We start from the raw sequence: 23,942 nt of genomic DNA on the forward strand, positions 1-23,942 counted from the left end.
TGCGGTTTGCTGCGATCGCCGATACGGGGGGGTCAAATGACCCCCCCTGCATTGTTACGGGATGCCGGCTGAATGATTTCAGCCGAAATCCCGTTCCGATTAACCCCTGGGGCGCCGGAATACAGATTTTAAGTCAGGACGTACCGGTACGTCCTGGGTCCTTAAGGACTCGGGAAATAGGGCGTACCGGTACGTCCTGGGTCCTTAAGGGGTTAAGCTACTTTTTCTTGTAAAAAAATATAAAGAATTTATTGTACATATATATATATATATATATTTTTTTTTTTTTACTTTTAGTAATGTAGTTTCCAAAATGGGATCACTTTTGGAGGGTTTCTACTGTAGGAGTGCCTTAGTGTGCCTTCAAATATGACACGACACCCACAAACTTCCAGCAAAAATTCCAGCAAAATCTGCTCTCCAAAAACAATATGGTGCTCCTGAGACCTGCTGTGTGCCCATACAGCTGTTAAGGAACATAAAGGGGGTGTTTTCGTAAACTGCAGAATCAGGATAATAAATATTAAGGTTCGTTTGCTGTGTTATAGGAAAATTGGATTAAAATTAACAATCCGTTCAAAAACTGAAAATTGTAAATTTCACCTCCATTTTCATTTAATTATTGTAGAACACCTAAAGGGTTAACCTAGTTTGTAAAACCAGTTTTGAATAATTTGAAGGGTGTAGTTTCTAAAATGGGTTCGTTTATGAGTGATTTATATTATGTCAGGACCTCAAAGTGACTTCAGAACTGAACTGGTCCTTGAAAAAGTCGGTTTTGAAAATTTAATTGATAACTTGAAAAATTGTTTCTTAAATTCTAAGCCTTTTAAATTCCTAAAAATAAAATGTCATTTTCAAAATTGCAATTTTTTCCCAAATTTTCAGTACATTTTGGATTTTATATTATATAATGGTAAAACATATCAACGCAAATTTACCCCTAACATCAAGTATGAGATGTCACGAGAAAACATTCTCAGAATGGCTTGGATAAGTAAAAGCATTTCAAAGACCGCTGGAAAGAGATTATTAAAATTTGGGTGAAGGTGTGGAAATGTGCCACATTTGCAGACAGACGAGGTTAACATGTTTTCTGAATAGAGTGGCAGTGGTACTCTTGCCTGCCTGGCCAAGAGTCCCACCACACTACCCAGGCCAGAACCCAGAAAAAAAAAATTTGGGCAAAGGTGCAAAAGTGTGCCACATTTAATACAACTAAGTGGTACAGCAGCAACTGAACTGTCAGCATTTTAACCACGTGGGAGTTCAGCTTGCACATAAGCTAATTGCTGGTCATGATCAGTTTTTTCAGGGTCATACGTTTTGTTATGGATGTCTCAGAATGTAGCAGAGGACAAGGAGGAGGAGGAGTCTGCACAGGAGAAGAAGCAGCTGATGATGATGACATTCTACTGCTTACAGATTTGGGCTGGCTGCCACAAAGACCAGGAGAAGGAAGACAGTTCCTGATCTGACCACAATAGAAGAAGGTCTGGTCCTGCCAGTTGTTTTGGAGGATTGGCCATATATTGCCTCCACTCTTTATTACCCCTGTGGCCATTACCCTTCTCCTTTGATATCTCCTCCTCCTTCACAGCACCCTGACCGTCTCCCAGGTCCTGTCCAACACACAATCATCCATCATAAATCCTCGCAGATTTTATCCGACTGTGATATCTTATGGTGGGCTCCTTGGCCCCCCTCCCGATTTCCTGTTCTGTATTTACACAGAGTGCCACTGTCACTACCACTGCCCTTACTGCCACCACTGTGGCTACAAGTGCCATCACCACTACCACCAACACAGCCAAGCATGGGGTCCCCTGCATTCCCCAGAACCTCCTTCTCATGACAGTTTAAATGCTGACTGCTCTCACTCACGTCATCAACAGCAAGACTCTCTTGACTATCTGCTGTAGTGCATGGTGTTTTTTTTTTGCCTCTTCTTAGAAAAAAAGAAGGCACTCCACTAGGATGGGGCAGTGAAGACAGAGGATGCCACTGAAAGGCTTCTCTGGAGCTGCAAGGAGGAGGAGCAAGAAGAATCCTGTGATCCCTGTCTCCAAGACACAATTTCAGACTCAGAAGTGACCTCCCCATCATACTTGTATGACTGAGAGGAGGAATGAACCATCCAATCCACAATCTCATCTTCTTTGACCTCAATAATAATATTGCACCTTTCTAAAGCAAGGGAGAAATGTGGCCTACTACAAATGCTTATGGCCAGATAGCTGGTGCTGCTACTACCCACATTCTGGCTCTGGAAGGACAAGGTCTGGGTCTTTCATTTTGCACTCTTACGTTCTTCAGACATTTTATTATGAGGCCTAATGAAAACTCACAATTTTCCTAAATGAAAACTCACAGGTTTTGTAAACATTTACACAAATTATGGAACAATTGTAGCAAAATTGCAAGTGTGTTTTCTGTACTTTAAAGACAGATGCATAATTAAATGTCCTTGCCCTTCTAAAAACACACTGAGCACTGCTATTCACAGTTTACTTTAGGAATATTGCTGTATTGGTGCTGGTAAAATTTCTGCCTACTGTGTTATTTGCATTTAAAAACTGATTTAAAAAAAAGATCTTTCTTTACTGTTAAAACATACTTTGCAAACTTGTAATGCAATTATTCCACCACCACCAATATAAAAATGCAAGAAATATTGGTAATATGTCTGTCTACTGTGTTATTTGCGTTTAAAAACGCAGATTAAAAAAATACCTTTCTTTACTTTTAAGACAGACTTTGCAACTTGTAATGTGAGGTGAACGCATTGCACCCGCACTGAATCCGGCCCATTTCATTTCTATGGGGCTGTGCACACTTGTGCACATCACTTGTGCGTTGCGTGAAAATCGCAGCATGCTCTATTTTGTGCGTTTTTCTCGCAACGCAGGCCTCATAGAAGTGAATTGGGCTGCGTGAAAGCAACTGCGGATGCGGTGCGATTTTCACGCATGGTTGCTAGGAGATGATCGGGATGGGGACCCGATCATTATTAGTTTCCCTTATAACATGGTTCTTAATGCAGAATGCTTAGTAAAATAGGGCTGTAGGGGTTAAAAAAAAAATATATATATTTTAACTTACCTTAATCCACTTGTTCGCGCAGCCCGGCTTCTCTTTCTTCTTCTTTGCTGTGCAGGAGGAAAAGGACCTGTGGTGACATCACTGTGCTCATCACATGTGATGAGCACAGTGATGTCATCAAAGGTCCTTTACCCAGGTCCTGAAGAAAAAAGACAGAAGAGAAGCTGGGCTGCGCGAACAAGTGGATTAAGGTGAGTTAAATTTCATATATATATTTTTTAAACCCCTCCATCCCTATTTTACTAATCATTCTGTATTAAGAATGCTATTATTTTCCCTTATAACCATGTTATAAGGGAAACTAATTACATCTACACAACCTTGAACCCAAACCTGAACTTCAGTGAAGAAGTTCGGATCTGGGTACCACATTGAGTTTTTTATCAAAACTAACTGAAATTGGGTACCTATTCGTGCGGGTTTGCCGCAATGCACCCAGGACGCATCCTGAGCCAAAACGTGATGCCCGTGTGAAAGAGGCCATATACTACTGCTGGGTGAGTGCCGCCTTATTATCCTTTCCTATTTTTGGAATCTATGACTGTTTGTTTAGAGGCGTTGCACCACAGAGCTGCAGTTTTGACTAGTGGTGCGCTGGATGTCCGTGTTTGAATGATCGACATATAGGGGTTTACTAGGGAGTGTGAGCTGTGCCGCCCGGCTTCTTTTCCACTTGTATATAAATTATGTGTTCAATTGTTTGTGACTTGAGTGGCGGTCGTATTTTATCCAAATGTGCCTACATCTCCACTGGCTAGAAACTGTTGCTCACTGTTGCAAAAAGTTGTATGCAAATCAAGCATGCATTTTGTTAAATTTGCTACTGAAGTTGTCATAAAATTGTCAATAATTTGAGTTGTAAGAGGCTCTGCTTAAAAAATATTTATCGGATGGTCCCTATATTTCAGAATACAGCATGCCTTCATTTAATATAACCTTTTTTATGTAATTCTTTATGTATCCTGAAAAAGATGATTTTCTCATTTTTTTTCTGTAGACTTGCTGAGATGGAAAATCAGAACTCTTCCTTCTTCACTGATAGCTTTTCTCCTGATGACAGCCTGTGAGTATTAATGCCAAAAGTGTGGTAGGTAAATTATACAATAATTCACATGTATATTTTTTTTTAAGGAAAATAAGTTTATTTTGGACGTAATATCTGTCTGTATTACTTACATGTGTCACAGCCTCACTGTGGGTTTAAATGACCTGAACTCACAGCATCATAGGGATCAATAATGCTGTGAGTTCAGGTCATTTAAACCCACGTGGTTCATAATTATGACTAAGGGCCCAGTTTGAGACCCGAAACACGTCATCACCTACCTACCTACTTACACCTATGCTATTTTAAAGTGGCTGAAATAAACTGTGATTTTATGATAAGTTGTGGTGCTGGGAAACTTTTTAAACTATTTCTGGATTGGTGCCCCTACACCTTCCGTGACAAACGACAATTCCAGTTGAGCTGGGACAGCAGTTGGTTATTTCACTTTCTATAATACTACTTTCTAATGGGTTTTTCTAATATCCTCATAACAATACCAATGCAAAAAAATACCCAATATGTGTATTTTACTTAACTTATGTCCCTGTAATACCTGAGAACATAGTACCCCATTTTTATTTTTGTGTATCTATCGCCATTAGCCAGTATATGGGCACTAGAGAGTGAAAAAAGGAGGCCAATAACTTAATATAAGACATGTAAATTTAATAGTGAGGGTCACATACTGTATGTCATTAAGAAAAAAACCCTGCCTAAAGACAGTCTAGCTTGAAAGGGCACCCTGCCTTTAGGATGAGTGTTTCATTAGGTTGCAGACACAGACTGCGGCTCATATGACTGTCAGATTGCAACGTCACCCTATTCATATACATTACTTGTGATTCACTCAGGGCAAACTGTGTTTTCACAAAAGTTGCCTTCTAGCCCTAGCCTAAGAGCTGTGACAGCTGTAAAAACTAACATGGTCATAAAATGTGACCTGATAGAGATAATACGGTCAGCACTCGCTTTGATGCACGCAGCGCGGGATCAGGACAAATTCCTTGTGCAATGAAGTAAAGGATCCCAGCAGACGTGACTTGATGCTCATAGGAAATTTATTGCAGGTTAACAATATGTCCCATATTCTAGGACGCGTTTCGGCTAGCCGAAACGTGTCCTAGAATATGGGACATATTGTTACACTGCAATAAATTTCCTATGAGCATCAAGTCACGTCTGCTGGGATCCTTTACTTCATAAAATGTGACCTGTCTTCATCTAAGTCACAACAATAGACAATCACAGTCTGCTTAAACTAATAACACAAAGAATTAAATGTTACCATGTTTTTATTGAACACACCATGTAAACATTCACAGTGCAGGTGGAAAAAGTATGTGAACCCCTAGACTAATGACATCTCCAAGAGCTAATTGGAGTGAGGTGTCAGCCAACTGGAGTCCAATCAATGAGATGAGATTGGAGGTGTTGCTTACAGCTGCCCCGCCCTATAAAACACACACACACCAGTTCTGGGTTTGCTTTTCACAAGAAGCATTGCCTGATGTGAATGATGCCTCACACAAAAGAGCTCTCAGAAGACCTACGATTAAGAATTGTTGACTTGCATAAAGCTGGAAAGGGTTATAAAAGTATCTCCAAAAGCCTTGCTGTTCATCAGTCCACGGTAAGACAAATTGTCTATAAACGGAGAAAGTTCAGCACTGCTGCTACTCTCCCTAGGAGTGGCCATCTTGTAAAGATGACTGCAAGAGCACAGCGCAGACTGCTCAATGAGGTGAAGAAGAATCCTAGAGTGTCAGCTAAAGACTTACAAACGTGTCTATGGCATATGCTAACATCCCTGTTAGCGAATCTACTATACGGAAAACACTAAACAAGAATGGATTTTATGGTAGGATACCACAGAGGAAGCCACTGCTGTCCAAAAAAAACATTTCTGCACGTTTACAGTTTGCACAAGAGCACCTGGATGTTCCACAGAAGTACTAGCAAAATATTCTGTGGACAGATGAAACCAAAGTTGAGTTGTTTGGAAGAAACACACAACACTATGTGTGGAGAACAAGAGGCACAGCACACCAACATCAAAACCTCATCCCAACTGTGAAGTATGGTGGTGGGGGCATCATGGTTTGGGGCTGCTTTGCTGCGTCAGGGCCTGGACGGATTGCTATCATCGAAGGAAAAATTAATTCCCAAGTTTATCAAGACATTTTGCAGGAGAACTTAAAGAGGACCTTTCACCGATCCTGACATTGTGAACTAAGTATCATGACATATACAGCGGCGCCCAGGGATCTCACTGCACTTACTATTATCCCTGGGTGCCGCTCCTTTCTCCCGTTATGTCCTCCGGCATCTTTGGGGACTTGATTATAGTAGGCGGAGTCTGCCCTTGTTCTGCGGGCGTCTCCTTCTCCTAGGCTGTAGCGCTGGCCAATCGCAGCGCAGAACTCACAGCCTGGGAGTTTTTTTTCTCCCAGGCTGTGAGCTCTGCGCTGCGATTGGCCAGCGCTACAGCCTAGGAGAAGGAGACGCCCACAGGACAAGGGCAGACACCGCCTACTATAACCAAGTCCCTGAACATACCGGAGGACATAACGGGAGAATGGAGCGGCGCCCAGGGATAATAGTAAGTGGGCGCCGCTGTATATGTCATGATACTTAGTTTACAATGTCAGGATCGGTGAAAGGTCCTCTTTAAGGCCATCTGTCCACCAGCTGAAGCTCAACAGAACAGGACAACGACCCAAAGCATAGAAGTATATCAACAACAGAATGGCTTAAACAGAAGAAAATACGCCTTCTGGAGTGGCCCAGTCAGAATCCTGACCTCAACCTGATTGAGATGCTGTCTCATGACCTCAAGAAAGTTATTCACACCAGACATCCCAAGAATATTGCTGAACTGAAACAGTTCTGTAAGGCTACTTTCACACTGCCGTTCAGAGCGGGTCCGTCTGATGTCTGCTCAGACGAATCCACTCCTATAATGCAGACGTTCAGAACGGATCCGTCTGCATTATAACTTAGAAAAAATTCTAAGTGTGAAAGTAGCCTGAACAGATCCGTCCAGACTTTACATTGAAAGTCAATGGGGGACGGATCCGTTTGAAGATTGAGCCATATTGTGTCATCTTCAAACTGATCCGTTCTCATTGACTTACATTGTAAGTCTGGACGGATCCGCTTGCCTCCGCACGGTCAGGCGGACACCCGAACACTGCAAGCAGCGTTCAGGGGTCCGCTTGCTGAGCGGAGCAAAGGCTGAACGCCGCCAGACTGATGCATTCTGAGCGGATCCGCGTCCACTCAGAATGCATTAGGGCTGGACGGATGCGTTCAGGGCCGCTTGTGAGCCCCTTCAAATGGAGCTCACAAGCGGACACCCGAACGCAGGTGTGAAAGTAGCCTTAAGAGGAATGGTCAGGAATTACTCCTGACCGTTGTGCACGTCTGATCTGCAACTACAGGAAACGTTTGGTTGAAGGTATTGCTGCCAAAGGAGGTTCAACCAGTTATTAAATCCAAGGGTTCACATACTTTTTCCACCTGCACTGTGAATGTTTACATGGTGTGTTCAATAAAAACATGGTAACATTTAATTATTTGTGTGTTATTAGTTTAAGCAGACTGTGATTGTCTATTGTTGTGACTTAGATGAAGATCAAATCACATTTTATGACCAATTTGTGCAGAAATCCATATCATTCCAAAGGGTTCACATACTTTTTCTTGCAACTGTAGTTTGTAAGGCTGAAAAAAAGGCATGTGTTCATCCAGTTCAGCCTGCTATTCTGTAAGGTAAAAAAAAAACTCTGAGGTACAAGCCAACTTTCCTTAGTTTAGGGGGGGGGGGGGGGGGGGGAATTAATTCCCGACTCCGATCAGGCAATCAGAATAACTCCCTGGATCAACGACCCCTCTCTAGTAGCTATAGCCTGTAATATTATTACACTCCAGAAATACATCCAGGCCCCTCTTGAACTCTTTTAGTGAACTCATGATCACCACCTCCTCAGGCAGAGAGTTCCATAGTCTCACTGCTCTTAACGTAAAGAATCCTCTTCTATGTTTGTGTACAAACCTTCTTTCCTCCAGATGCAGAGGATGTCCCCTCGTCACAGTCACAGTCCTGGGGATAAATAGATGATGGGATAGATCTCTGTACTGAGCCCTGATATATTTGTACATGGTTATTAGATCTCCCCTCAGTCGTCTTTTTTCTAAAGTGAATAACTCTAATTTTGATAATCTTTCAGGGTACTGTAGTTGCCCCATTCCAGTTATTACTTTAGTTGCCCTCCTCTGAACCCTTTCCAGCTCTGCTATGTCTGCCTTGTTCACAGGAGCCCAGAACTGTACACAGTACTCCATGTGTGGTCTGACTAGTGATTTGTAAAGTGGCAGGACTATGTTCTCATCACGGGCATCTATGCCCCTTTTGATGCAACCCATTATCTTATTGGCCTTGGCAGCAGCTGCCTAACACTGGTTTCTACAGTTTAGTTTGCTGTCCACTGAAAGTCCTTTTCCATGTCAGCGTTATGCCTCATTCACACAGTCAGTGTTCGATCAGTGATTTTGAGCCAAAACCATGTGTGGCTCTAAACACAGAACAGGTGCAGATCTTTCCCTTACACTTTTTGTCTGTGGAGGCTCCAATCCTGGTTTTGGCTCACAATCACTGATGGAAATCACTGACCAAAACACTGATGTGTGAATGAGATTTTAGTGTTTTACCATTTAGTATGTACTGGTGACTTGTATTTTTCCTTCCCATGTGCATAACCTTACATAGAGTATCTCACAAAAGTGAGTACACCCCTCACATTTTTGCAAACATTTTATTATATCTTTTCATGGGACAATACTGAAGATATGACACTTTGATACAATGTAAAGTAGTCAGTGTACAGCTTGTATAACAGTGTAAATATGATGTGCCCTCAAAATAACTCAACACACAGCCATTAATGTCTAAACTGCTGGTAACAAAAGTGAGTACACCCCTAAGTGAAAATGGCCAAATTGAGCCCAAAGTAACATAACATAGAAACATAGTTTATAAGGCTGAAAAAAGACATGTGTCCATCCAGTTCAGCCTGTTATCCTGCAAGTGTTAATATTTTGTGTGGCCACCATCGTTTTCCAGCACTCCCTTAACTCTCTTGGGCATGGAGTTCACTAGAGCTTCACAGGTTGCCACTGGAATCCTCCTCCACTTCTCCATGACGACATCACGGAGCTGGTGGATGTTAGAGACCTTGCGCTTCTCTACCTTCCGTTTGAGGATGCCCCACAGATGCTCAATAGGTTTTAGGAATAAAGACATGCTTGGCCAGTCCAGCACCTTTACCCTCATTTTCTTTAGCAAGGCAATGGTCATCTTGGAGATATGTTTGGGGTCGTTATTATGTTGGAATACTGCCCTGTGGCCCAGTTTCCGGAAGGAGAGGATTGTGTTCTACTTCAGTATGTCACAGTGCATGTTGGAATTCATGGTTCCCTCAATGAGCTGTAGCTCCCCACAACTGGCAGCACTCATGCATCCCCAAACCATGACACTCCCACCACCATGCTTGACTGTAAGCAAGACACACTTGTCTTTGTACTCCTCACTGTAAAACATCTGCCACTTCTCTGCCCAAGCCTCCAACATAGACATATCCATCTGTAGCAGTATACTGTCATCTTCCATGTTAATTACTTTACACAGTTTAGTGTCATTGATATCTTACTGTGCAAGCCTTCTACAAGATCATTAATAAAAATATTGAAAATAATGGGGCCCAATACTGACCTCTATGATACCCCCACTAGTGACGGTAAACCAATCTAAGAATGCACCGTTAATAACCACCTTTTGTTTTCTATCACTGAGTAAGTTACTTAATCACATATAGACATTTCTCCCAGTCCAAGCATTCTCATTTTATATACTAACCTTTTTATGTGGCACAGTATCAAATGCTTTGGAGAAGTCAAGATTTATGACATCCTTTGACTCAACCCGGTCAAGTCTAGAACTTACCTCCTCATAGAAACTGATTAAATTAGTTTGACATGACTTATCCCTCATGAAGCCGCACTGATATGGTGTTATACGCTTATTTTCATTGCAGTGAGAAAACCTTAAAACTGTTTACCTTCGACAGATGTTAAACTTACCGGCCTTTAGTTTTCGAGCTCTTTTTATGATCCTTTTTTTAATATTGGCACCATATTTGCTATGCGCCAATCCTGTGGAACGTTCCCTGTCATTATAAAGTCCTTAAATATCAGAAATAAGGGTCTGTCTATGACATTACTTAATTTTCATAGGAGACGGGGGTGTACGCCATCTGGTTCCGGTGATTTGTCTATTTTAATCTTTTTAAAATGTCACTGCACTTCTCCCTGGGTCAGACAAGGCACTTTTAATGGAGAATTTACTCTTATATTCTGCATTTCATGTGCCAGTTTATTTTCCTCAGTGAATACAGTGGAGAAAAAAATCACAAGGTATGTACCTCTAACAAGGTGAGTTTAGGATGGTTTTAAATAGGGCTGCAAAAGATGCGGACAGCACTCCGTGTGCTGTCCGCATCCTTTGCTCCTTTCCGTGGCCCAGCAAAAAAAAATATAGCATGTCCTATTCTTGTCCGTAATAGGGAAAAGAATAGGCATGTCTACAATGGGCCGCCCGTTCCGTTACGCAAATTGCGGAAGGCACACAGGCGGCTTCTGTTTTTTGCGGATCTGCGGTTTTCGGACCGCAAAAAACGCCACGATCGCGTGCATGAGGCCTTAGTAGTAGATTTTCTGTGGACTCTGGTATATTAGGTGACTCATAACAAACCCCTATCAGTATTTTATTATTGTTTTTGCCTCCATGTATTTCTACCCAAAGTGACTCCACATGCTCATTTCCCTCACTTATATCTTCCCGAAGTGTGGGCTTTAGACAGGACTTTACATAAAGGCAAACCCCTACCCCTCTCTAGTTTTGGCAATCTTTTCTAAACAGACTGTAACCATATATGTTAACCGTCCAGTCATAGCTATCATCCAGCCAAACTGGAAAGTTGCAATTAAGACTATTGGACATTAAAAAAACAACAAAAATAGTGGAACTCCCTCGTAGCGCCTTTTGTGCTCAGACCAAGTACTTTCTTAACTTACATCTTCTGCTCCTTCAGAGATCCTTTAGAAAAATTAACCACATCTCCAGTATGCCCATGCATGTGCAGAAGTCTTGCAGATTTTCACCAGGAATTTCAATAGTTAAGTGTATAGGGCAGGGATCAGCAACCTCAAGCACTCCAGCTGTTCTGAAACTACAACTCCCAGAACCCTCCTTTCACTTCTAAAGGAGTTTAAAAAACAGCCAAGCAAGTGTGCATGCTGGGAGTTGTAGTTTCACAACAGCTGGATTGCTGAAGGTTGCTGACCACTAGTACAGGGTGAAATCTGAAGCATGAACTTTATCTAAATTCATGGCAGAAAAAGTTTATCATGTGTGGACTTAGCTCTACCAGGCACCCAAATACAGTGTCAGGTATACTGCTCTCTCACTAAGCATGGTTGAACAATTAGGAAGGTAGAGATAATAGACCATCTTTCGGTTTCTACCAGGAGTCTACCTATCTCTGACAGACAGCTCTCACTGCCCTGTAGCAACACATTTTTAAAGCAATGATGAAAGATCAGTGGTTTGTATAATTGTTACAATTACATGAGGGACATTTCTGTTGGTATATTGATCGTATACATGCCAAGATATTTTATCATACGTTTGACTTTAATAATAACGAACATATGTAGTAAAAGCAACACAGTAAAATGATTTTTTTCCTTATTTGTATAATACATTTTAATTAACCCCTTTCCGACATGCGCCATACATATTTCAGTGCATTGGGAAGTGACATCCCACAATCTGCCGTACATTTACAGGTGCTGTGCTTGCTCAATCAGTACAGGAACCTGTCTTTTTCCTATCAGCCAGGCTTCTTCTGTGTCTGCCTGCATTGCTGAAAACTCAGATTAACTCAGATTAACCCCTTAGATACTGTGTACAATGCTGACTGCAGCAACTAAGGGGCATACAGAGGGAGGAAACTCCCTGTCTAACTCTATCGGTTCCCTGCAATAAGATGTGGTTTGCTGATGATTGCCATAGCACCCAGAACCCTTACAAAGGCCTCCGAGACTGCATGTACAGAAGTCTATGAGAGCTACTGCCCAGGTTGGGACTCATAGGCAACTGTTAGTGCGAAGCTGACAGTTTCACTGCAGCATGTATTGTACTGCGTTGAAACAGGGATGAGACCCTCAAAAGTTAAAGTCTTATAGTGGTACTAAAATTAAGTAAAAATAAAGTTTAAAAAAAAATTGGAAAAATGTACCATTGTAAAAATAGAAAAAAAAATTAAGAAAAATACATCAGCTTTTGCTGCATCCATAATGATCTGCTCTATAAAAATATCACATGATATACCCCATCAGGTAAACGCCATAACAAAATATGCCAGAACAGCCATTTTTGGTCACTTGACCTCTCAAAAATTATTAGGTAAAGCGATCCAAAAAGTCATATGTACCCTAAGATGGCACCAGTGAAAATGTGACCTCATCCTGCAAGAAATAAGTAAAATAAAAAGCGATCAAAAATGTATTCCAAAATAGCACCTATGATAATGGCAACTCATCCAGCAAAAAATAAGCCCAGAATCAGCTACGTTGAAAGAAAAATTTTAAAAACATATGTTTGTCCGAAAAAAGCTGTACTGGTACCTAAGACGCTGTTTGACAGCAACATGGCACCTGTAAACCAATTTATCAAAATCTGCTTTGCAAAAGCTAAAAGGTGGTCTCCCTTCTGAACCCTGCAGTGTAAACAGTAAACTTCTCCTTCTCCCTTAGGCCCCTTTCACACGGGCGAGTATTCCGCGCGGATGCGATGCGTGAGTTGAACGCATTGCACCCGCACTGAATACCGACCCATTCATTTCTATGGGGCTGTTCACATGAGCAGTGATTTTCACGCATCACTTGTGCGTTGCGTGAAAATCGCAGCATGTTCTATATTCTGCGTTTTTCACGCAACGCAGGCCCCATAGAAGTGAATAGGGTTGCGTGAAAATCGCAAGCAAGTGCAGATGCAGTGCGATTTTCACGCACGGTTGCTAGGAGACGATCGGGATGGAGACCCGATCATTATTATTTTCCCTTATAACATGGTTATAAGGGAAAATAATAGCATTCTGAATACAGAATGCATAGTAAAATAGCGCTGGAGGGGTTAAAAAAATAATTTAAAAATAATTTAACTCACTTTAATCTACTTGCTCGCGCTGCCCGGCATCTCCTTCTGTCTCCTTTGCTGAACAGGACCTTTGGTGACGTCACTCTGGTCATCATCACATGATCCATCACATGATCTTTTACCATGGTGATGGATCATGTGATGACCGGAGTGACGTCACCACAGGTCCTGTTCAGCAAAGGAGACAGAAGGAGATGCCGGGGGCTGCGCGATCAAGTGGACTAAGGTGAGTTAAATAATTTTAAAAAAAATGTAATCCCTCCAGCGCTATTTTACTATGCATTCTGTATTCAGAATGCTATTATTTTCCCTTATGACCATGTTATAAGGGAAAATAATACAATCTACACAACCCCGATCCCAACAGAAGTTCGGGTTTGGGTACCAAACATGCGCGATTTTTCTCACGCGAGTGCAAAACGCATTACAATCTTTTGCACTCGCGCGGAAAAATCGCGGGTGTTCCTGTAACGCACCCGCACCTTTTCCCGCAACGCCCGTCTGAAAGAGGCCTTAGGGAGAAGGTGAGCTTTTTTTCCTACCTGGAAGGAGAGGCCCCCTGAGAAAAGCAGTATTTCCTCCTCACTGTATCGATGCTTTCTACAGGTGAAACTCGAAAAATTTGAATATCGTGCAAAGTTCATTTAGTTCAGTAATGCAACTTGAAAGGTGAAACTAATATATGGGATAGACTCATTACATGCAAAGCGAGATATTTCAAGCCTTTATTTGTTATAATTTGGATGAGTATGGCTTGCAGCTTATGAAAACCCCAAAGTCACAATCTCAGGTACCCTTTGCTCAGGGAGTATGGATTAATTAGCTGACTAGAGTGTGACACTTTGAGCCTAGAAAATGGAACCTTTTCAGAATATTCTAATTTTAAGTTGTATTAATGCAATTCCTTTTAAGTTGCATTACTGAAATAAATTAACTTTTGCACCATATTCAAATTTTTCGAGTTTCACCTGTATTATCATACAGGGCGCGAAACCAGAAAGGGGGGCACAGTGGGGCAACAGAGCAGCCCATATGAAAAAAGTGACAGCCATGACACCTACTAATAAGGTTCTACAGTGCCATTTACTTATACCAGTTGTAGGGATTTGCTCTGGTAGGCAGGGTAAGCGGACGCAACACAGAGGCAAGACCACAGTTGAAAAACAAAAGTTCAGTGTTTATTCACACCAAAACAAGCAGAAAAGAAAAAACAACACTTTACAGGGTCTTGGTGTTAATTCACATAGCAAGATTCCAAAAATCACCTGGCAGTCCACAGCAGGCTGCTCTCATGCGGCTCTCAGCCTGGCAGCGTGGCGGGTTTCCTCAGCTCCCAAAACACAGAGATTCCACAGCTCCAGTATCACTTGGAGAATCACACCACACCCAGCTGAGCTGCTGGATGGGTTTTTAAACCCCAGCCCAAAACCTGGCCTAGACATGGGGAACAGCCACCCACCCTGCTCTTCGGCTGCTCCCAATAAGAACCGGCCTGGATTGGCTTTACAGCCATACTAAGAACAACAGTGTCAGCGAGCACTAGCTGCCGCTGACACACAAAATTACCGATTCTTATCTCACCGAGGCCAGGAACCTCGGTGACACGTACCTTCCGTCAATGACGGACCCCTGCGCCTTCCTACATACCTCCCCCCTTTGTTCAACCCTGAGGGGGTGAACACACGCCAGACAGTGTACTCAGGACAGGGCATCCACGTTTCCCTGTAACCGGCCTGCCCTGTGTTCTACTGTGAACTTAAAGTTTTGCACAGACTACCTGGTTACACAAGCATTCCTCTCCTTGGCCTGGCTCATCCACTTGAGAGGGGAGTGGTTGTCACCAGACGGAACTTCCTCCCCAACAGATAATAGCGGAGATACTCGAGTGCCCACTCGATGGCCAGGCACTCTCTCTCCACTTTACTGTACCGGGTCTCCGCTGGAGTGAGCTTACGGCTGAGACTTCCTGAGACAGTACCGCACCGAGACCTACTTCGGAGGCATCGGTCTGTACCACAAATTCCCTCTTGAAGTCCGGCGTCACCAAAACTGGGGACCCACACAGGGCCGACTTCAAAGCGGAGAAAGCCTCTTCCGCCTGGTCATTCCAGCGGACTATCACGGACTTCGGTCCCTTTAAGATCCCTGTGAACGGAGCCGCTAAAGTGTCAAAATGGGGGACAAACCTCATATAATAGCCCACCATTCCCAGGAACGACTTTACTTGTCTAGAGGTGGCAGGTCGGGGCCTCTATTTTGTCTACTTGGGGTTTGATGACTCCGCGCCCATTGACATAGCCAAGGTATTTAGTCTCCTCTAACCCTATCGCTCATTTCTGTAGGTTAGCTGTTAGTCCCGGCTTTCGAAGGGAGTCCTCTACGGCCTGTACTTTGGGCAGGTGACTTTCCCAGTCGGTACTGTGAATGATAATATCGTCCAAGTACAATATCCATTAGACGTTAAAAAGTGGCGGGGCGCCATGCAGGCCAAAGGGTAACACCTTATATTGGTACAGCCCTTCTGGTGTGACGAAGGCAGTTTTCTCTTTGGCAGCCTCCGTCAAGGGTACCTGCCAGTACCCTTTGGTGAGGTCCAAAACAGAAAAATACCTGGCTTGGCCCAATTTTTCAATTAGTTCATCTACCCGAGGCATGGGATATGCATTGAATTTTGATATTTCGTTCAAATTCCTAAAATCGTTACAAAATCGTAACGTCCCATCTGGCTTAGGAATTAAGACTATAGGACTGGCCCACTCACTTTTAGATTCCTCAATGACGTCTAGCCGCAGCATGAGCTGCACTTCCCCCGAGATGGCTTTTCGCCGAGCCTCGGGCACCCGCTATGGCTTTAAGCGGACTTTTGCCTGAGGCTAAGTGACAATGTCATGTTGGATTATGGAAGTGCGTCCAGGGAGGTCCGAGAACACATCCGTGTTCCGACTTACGAACTCCCTGGTCTCCTGGGCCTGTTTAGAGGAGAGGCTGTCAGCAATTTTTATTGTGGCAACCACTGTCCTTGCATCAGACAGAGGAGCCGGAACCTCTTCCCCTAGAAAACCCGATCGCGAGCTGTCTTCCGTACAGGTTTCCCTATCCTTCCAAGGTTTTAGTAAATTAACATGGTAAACCTGCTCCGGCTTTCGCCTCCCCGGCTGGTGTACCTTGTAATTTACGTCTCCAATTTTTTTACGTACTTCGTAGGGCCCCTGCCATCTAGCTAGGAACTTACTGTCCACGATCGACACCAGAACCAAAACCCGATCACCTGGGTTAAAAATCCGGACCCGGGCCTCCGATTATAGATACGACTCTGGGCTCGCTGAGCGGCCTCCATATGCTCCCTGACAAGAGACAAAATGGTCTCTATCCGCTGTTGCATCTTGGTAACATATTCAAGGACACTTTTATGCGGAGTGGGTTGTTGTTCCCACGCCTCTTTGGCTACGTCCAACAAACCACGAGGATGTCTGCCATATAGCAATTCGAAGGGCGAGAACCCAGTAGAGGCCTGGGGCACCTCTTGCACTGCGAACATGAGATAGGGCAGAAGAAGCAATCCTTTCCATCTTTGGACACCACCCTTTTTAACATGGTTATTAGAGTTTTGTTAAACCTTTCAACCAGTCCGTCTGTTTGTGGATGGTACACGGACGTCCGTAACTGTTTAATACGCAGTAACTTACAGAGTTCCCTCATGACCTTGGACATAAAGGGGGTCCCCTGGTCAGTCAGGACCTCTTTAGGTAGCCCCACTCGGGAGAACATTTCCATTAGCTCTTTAGCTATACCGTATTTTTCGCCCTATAAGATGCACCTAGGTTTTTGGGGAGGAAAATAAGAAAAAAAAATGTTTGAACTAATGGTGGTCTGTGGATGGCACTATTACTGGTGATCTGTGAAGGACACTGTTATGGGAGGATCTGTGGATGACGGACACTGTTATGGGGGGATCTGTGGGTGACGGGCACTGTTACGGGGGGATCTGTGGATGACGGACACTGTTATGGGGGGATCTGTGGATGACGGACACTGTTATGGGGGATCTGTGGATGACGGACACTGTTATGGGGGATCTGTGGCTTGCACTGTTACAGGGGGATCTGTGGCTGGCACTGTTACAGGGGGATCTGTGGATGGCACTGTTAGAGGGGGGATCTGTGGATGGCACTGTTATGGGGGATCTGTGGGTGGCACTGTTATATATGTGCCATCCACAGACCCCCCCAGCCCATAACAGTGCCATCCACAGACCCCCCACCCCTTAACTGTGCCATCCACAGATCCCCCCTCCCCCCCGCCTGCCGCTCCAGTATACAAATATAAAAGTGTCTTATTCAATTAAAAGTGATTACACATGCCCCCTTACTCCTAATAGTACCGTACATCCTAACAGCTTCTGTACAATGCAGGCATTGCTTCATTCATAAAGTAGGCGGCGCAGGCACGTGACATCACGGAGTTACGCTGCCGCCCGCCCGGCCTTCCGGCATTCTACTGAAGCTGTTAGGATGTACGGTAATAATAGGAGTGAGGGGGCATGTGTAATCACTTTTAATTGAATAAGACACTTTTAATTGAATAAGACATATTTGAATATTGCAGCACTTGAGCGGCGGGGCGGGGCTATAGTACAGTGACTGCACCGCCCAGCCGCTATTGCCGGCCCCCAGCTCCTCCCAGTCCCTCCCCCCTCAAAATTGCAAATTTCCAAGTTTCAATTTCTCTACTTTTATAATACATAGTAATACCTCCAAAAATAGTTATTACTTTACATTCCTCATATGTCTACTTCATGTTTGTATCATTTTGGAAATTATATTTTATTTTTTGGGGATGTTACAAGGCTTAGAAGTTTAGAAGCAAATCTTGAAATTGTTCAGAAATTTTCAAAAACCCAATTTTTAGGGACCAGTTCAGGTCTGAAGTCACTTTGCGAGGCTTACATAATAGAAACCACCCAAAAATGACCCCATTCTATAAACTACACCCCTCAAGGTATTCAAAACTGATTTTACAAACTTTGTTAACCCTTTAGGTGTTCCACAAGAATTAATGGAAAATAGAGATACAATTTCAAAATTTCACTTTTTTGGCAGATTTTCCATTTTAATAATTTTTTTCCAGTTACAAAGCAAGGGTTAACAGCCAAACCAAACTCAATATTTATGGCCCTGATTCTGTAGTTTACAGAAACACCCCATATGTGGTCGTAAATCGCTGTACGGGCACACGACAGGGCGCAGAAGGAAAGGAATGCCATACGGTTTTTGGAAGGCAGGTTTTGCTGGACTGGTTTTTTTGACACCATGTCCCATTTGAAGCCCCCCCTGATGCACCCCTAGAGTAGAAACTCCAAAAAAGTGGCCCCATTTTAGAAACTACGGGATAGGGTGGTAGTATTGTTGGTACTAGTTTAGGGTACATATGATTTTTGGTTGCTCTATATTACACTTTTTGTGAGGCAAGATAACAAGAAATAGCTGTTTTGGCACTGTTTTTATTTTTTGTTATTTACAACATTCATCTGACAGGTTAGATCATGTGATATTTTTATAGACCAGGTTGTCACGGATGCGGCGAAACCTAATATGTATACTTTTTTTTTATTTATGTAAGTTTTACACAATGATTTCATTTTTGAAGCAAAAAAAAAATCATGTTTTAGTGTTTCCATAGTCTGAGAGCCATAATTTTTTCAGTTTTTGGGCAATTACCTTGGATAGGGTATGATTTTTGCAGGATGAGATGACGGTTTTATTGGCACTATTTTGGGGTGCGTGTGACTTTTTGATCGCTTGCTATTACACTTTTTGTGATGTAAGGTGACAAAAAATGGTTTATTTAGCACAGTTTTTATTTTAAATTTTTACGGTGTTCATCTGAGGGGTTAGGTCATGTGATATTTTTATAGAGCCGGTCGATACGGACGCGGCGATACTTAATATGTATACTTCTTTTATTTATGTAAGTTTTACACAATAATTTTTGAAACAAAAAAAAATCTATGTTTTAGTGTCTCCACATTCTGAGAGCTATAGTTTTTTCAGTTTTTGGGCGATTATCTTAGGTAGGGTCTCATTTTTTGCGGGATAAGATGACGGTTTGATTGGCACTATTTTGGGGTGCATATGACTTTTTGATCGCTTGCTATTACATTTTTTGTGATGTAAAGTGACAAAAAATGGTTTATTTAGCACAGTTTTTATTTTTTACGGTGTTCATCTGAGAGGTAAGGTCATGTGATATTTTATAGAGTCGGTCGATACGAACGCAGCGATACCAAATATGTATACTTTTTTTTTATTTATGTAAGTTTTACACTATAACAGCTTTTTTCAAACCAAAAAAATTATGTTTTAGTGTCTCCATATTCTGAGCCATAGTTTTTTTATTTTTTGGGCGATTGTCTCAGGTAGGGGCTCATTTTTTGCAGGATGAGGTGACGGTTAGATTGGTACTATTTTGTTGGGCAAACGCCTTTTTGATCGCTTGCTGTTGTACTTTTTGTGATGTAAGGTGACAAAAAAATTGTTTATTTAGCACAGTTTTTATTTTTTATTTTTTACGGTGTGCATCTGAGGGGTTAGGTCATGTGATATGTCGATACGGACACGGCGATACCTAATATGTATACTTTTTTTCCCCCACCTATTGTTTACCAATTTTTTTTAACTTTATTTGGGGAAAATTACGTTTTTGTTTATTTTTACTTGAAACTTTATTTTTTCAACTTTTATTTTTTATCCCACTTTGGGACTTTGGGGGGTATATTCCTTTACAATGCATTCCAATACTTCTGTATGGCCGGTGTACTCAGCGGAGCGTACCAGGGAAGCCCTTACCAGGGTCACCAGACTCCCTAAGTCCAACAGAGCCTCCGCTGGAGTGTCCCCCACCTCCACCTGGCGCAGGTGGTTCAGAAACTCTGGAGCACCAACTACACACAGTTTCCTGGCATACAATGATTGACTGAAGCCATAGTTTGTGTCCATAGGTTCCCCCTGCTGTGGACAGTCCGCTCGAACATGGCCAGGCTCCCAACACCGCCAGCAGATTATTTGAGCGGGGTCCACAGGGGTTACATCCCGGGCAGGTTTGGTGGGCAGCAATCGCCAGGTCCGGTGTGGAGGGATACGGGATTTGAGTACCCCCCTTACCAAAATAACCCCGCTGTAAGTTCCGGGTAGCCTCATAGCGCTCCACCAGGTCGACCTACTCCAGCTCATTACCTGGAGAGACCTGACCAATCTATTGCTGGAGAGGGGGTGGCAGAGCCCTCCAGAATCTGTCTGCTAACAACCGGTCCAGCATAGCAGTGGGGCTCAGCACGTCAGGTTGTAGCCACTTTTGCAACATGTTGAGCAGGTTATAATACTGGGTTCACACGGGCTCAGCCGGGTTGAACTCCCACTGATGCACCCGCTGGGCCCAGACCAGCATATTCACCCCCAGTCTTGCCAAAATCTCCCCCTTTACCTTTGGGTAGTCCAGCAAATCGAAATACACCCGCTGAGATTCTGATGCCAGGAAAGGAGCAACGACCTTAGCCCACTGGTCCGGGTGCAGCCTTTCCCTGGTGGCCACTTTCTCATACATCGCCAGGTACAGTACAGACCAAAAGTTTGGACACACCTTCTCATTCAAAGAGTTTTCTTTATTTCCATGACTATGAAGGCATCAAAACTATGAATTAACACATGTGGAATTATATACATAACAAACAAGTGTGAAACAACTGAAAATATCTCATATTCTAGGTTCTTCAAAGTAGCCACCTTTTGATTTGATTACTGCTTTGCACACTCTTGGCATTCTCTTGATGAGCTTCAAGAGGTAGTCCCCTGAAATGGTCTTCCAACAGTCTTGAAGGAGTTCCCAGAGATGCTTAGCACTTGTTGGCCCTTTTGCCTTCACTCTGCGGTCCAGCTCACCCCAAACCATCTCGATTGGGTTCAGGTCCGGAGACTGTGGAGGCCAGGTCATCTGGCGCAGCACCCCATCACTCTCCTTACTTTCAAAGTTTTCCCAATTTTTCGCATGGCCACTCGTTTTTCTTTACTTAGCTGCTTTTTTCTTGCCATAATACAAATTCTAACAGTCTATTCAGTAGGACTATCAGCTGTGTATCCACCTGACTTCTCCTCAACGCAACTGATGGTCCCAACCCCATTTATAAGGCAAGAAATCCCACTTATTAAACCTGACAGGGCACACCTGTGAAGTGAAAAACATTTCAGGAGACTACCTCTTAAAGCTCATCAAGAGAATGCCAAGAGTGTGCAAAGCAGTAATCAAAGCAAAAGGTGGCTACTTTGAAGAACCAAGAATATGACATATTTTCAGTTGTTTCACACTTGTTTGTTATGTATATAATTCCACATGTGTTAATTCATAGTTTTGATGCCTTCAGTATGAATCTACAATTTTCATAGTCATGAAAATAAAGAAAACTCTTTGAATGAGAAGGTGTGTCCAAACTTTTGGTCTGTACTGTAGGTCTCGATGTCATCTGTGGATGTCATCTTAGGGATCGCTGCACGGACTGCTTTCCGGGCATCATGGACGCTTGGGGTTGCTCCTGCTGTTTGCAAAGCCATAACGTGTTGTAGCAGCAACTGGTTGGTCTCTTGCTGCTGCTTGTTAGCCTCTCGCTGCTGCAGTTTAGTCTCTCGCTGCTGCAAATTAGGCTCCATGAGGGCCTTCACAGGAGCCTCCATTTTGTCGTGAGCCACAGGTCTGAATTTAGCTGGTTTAATAAATGACATACAACCGTGCCCAAAAATGCAAACCAAAAATACTTTGGCGTTCACGCCAGCCTCACTGCACTCGCCCGCATCCTCCACCAATTGTAGGGATTTGCTCTGGTAGGCAGGTTAAGCGGACGCAACACAGAGGCAAGATCACAGTTGAAAAACTAAATTTCAGTGTTTATTCACAACAAAACAAGCAGAAAAAAAAAACCAACACTTTACAGGGTCTTGGGGTTAATTCACACAGCAAGATTCCACAAATCACCTGGGAGTCCACAGCAGGCTGCTCTCATGCGGCTCTCAGTCTGGAAGTGTGGCGGGTCTCCTCAGCTCCTAAAACACAGAGATTCCACAGCTCCAGTATCACTTGGAGAATCACACCACACCCAGCTGAGCTGCTGGCTGCGTTTTACAACCCCAGCCCAAAACCTGGCCTGGACGTGGGGAACAGCCACCCACCCTGCTCTTTGGCTGCTCGCAATAAGAACCGGCACTAGCTGCCGCTAACACACAAAATTACCGGTTCTTATCTCACCGAGGCCAGGAACCTCGGTGACACATACCTTCCGTCAATGATGGATCCCTGCGCCTTCCTACACAGTGAAAGAACAGAAGGTCCTCTTTAAGGGGTGAGGAGTGTCTTATATGGCATAACCTGGGCACAGCAATTTGGGGACTGAAATGACATCTGTGAAAAAATAATCATTTTCATTTTGCACTTTCACCTGCTCATTAATTTCTGTAAAACACCTGTGGTGTCAAAATGTTCACTCCAACCCTTGATAAATAAATTGAGGGATATAGTTTCCAAAATGGGGTCACTTATTGGGGGGTTTCCACTGTACAGCAAAATCTGCCATCCAAAAGCCAAATGGCACTCCTTACCTTCTGAGCCCTGCCGTGTGCTCATACAGTAGATTACTTCCACATTTATAACATTTATGTACCTATTAGAATCTTCCTACGAATTCAAGAAGTGTGGTGTAAGTATCAAATGGCACCAACTGGAAAAAAAATCTATTTTTATTTTGCATATTTATGCAAAATACCTGTGGCATCAAAATGTTCACTCCACCCCTTAATAAATAACTTGAGGGGTGGACTTTCCAAAATGAGGTCACTTCCATTTATTTTTTCACCTCAGAGTCTCTACACTTGTCAGCACAAGCAGTATAAATCACGACACAGCCTCAAAATGTGCATGGTGCTGTTTTAGTCTTGAGCCCTCTTATACATTCAGAAAAAAGATTAGGCCCACATGTAGGGTGTTGTTAAAACCAGGAAATACAGCATAATAATAGGAGGGCTTACTTTTCACACTGGCTTACGCTGGACACAATATATTTGGCACTGAAATGGCATATCTGTGTAAAAATTTAAATTTTCAATTTGCACCTTCTGCTGTGCATTAATTTCTCCCTTATTACTCCTTTTGGCCAGGCTGATCCCCTTTTACCCTTTGACACCACACGGTGGAGAGTGGGGGAAACCCCCCACCATGCAGTGTCAAAGGGTAAAAGGGGATCAGCCTGGCCAAAAGGAGTAATAAGGGAGCAGGTAACCTTCTACAGCTTCGCTAATCCTCTTCCTCACCGTATGAACGGACCCCGATGGTAGGACGACTCATACTCAGGATTCCTAGAGACCCTAAGTCGCCCTGGTAATCCCTCACCAAGGAGCAGGGAAGAGACGACCTGTTCATTCCAGTAATGGAGAAACAGGAGTCTCTATCAGAGGCCAGGCTGCAAGGAGAGGGGAACAC

At 43.2% G+C, this 23,942-nt stretch overlaps 1 protein-coding gene across 1 annotated transcript in view; it reads left to right on the forward strand.

The window, feature by feature from the left end:
* Positions 1-23,942, forward strand: part of DRP2 (dystrophin related protein 2) — a 406,196-nt gene that overhangs the window by 275,224 nt on the left and 107,030 nt on the right. The window contains exon 18 of the mRNA XM_040405377.1: positions 4,100-4,165. Coding sequence (XP_040261311.1) covers positions 4,100-4,165 — 66 coding nt within the window. The remainder of the gene's footprint in view (positions 1-4,099; positions 4,166-23,942) is intronic.

Source organism: Bufo bufo, chromosome 8, assembly GCF_905171765.1.
Source record: "Bufo bufo chromosome 8, aBufBuf1.1, whole genome shotgun sequence".
Lineage (NCBI taxonomy): Eukaryota > Metazoa > Chordata > Amphibia > Anura > Bufonidae > Bufo > Bufo bufo.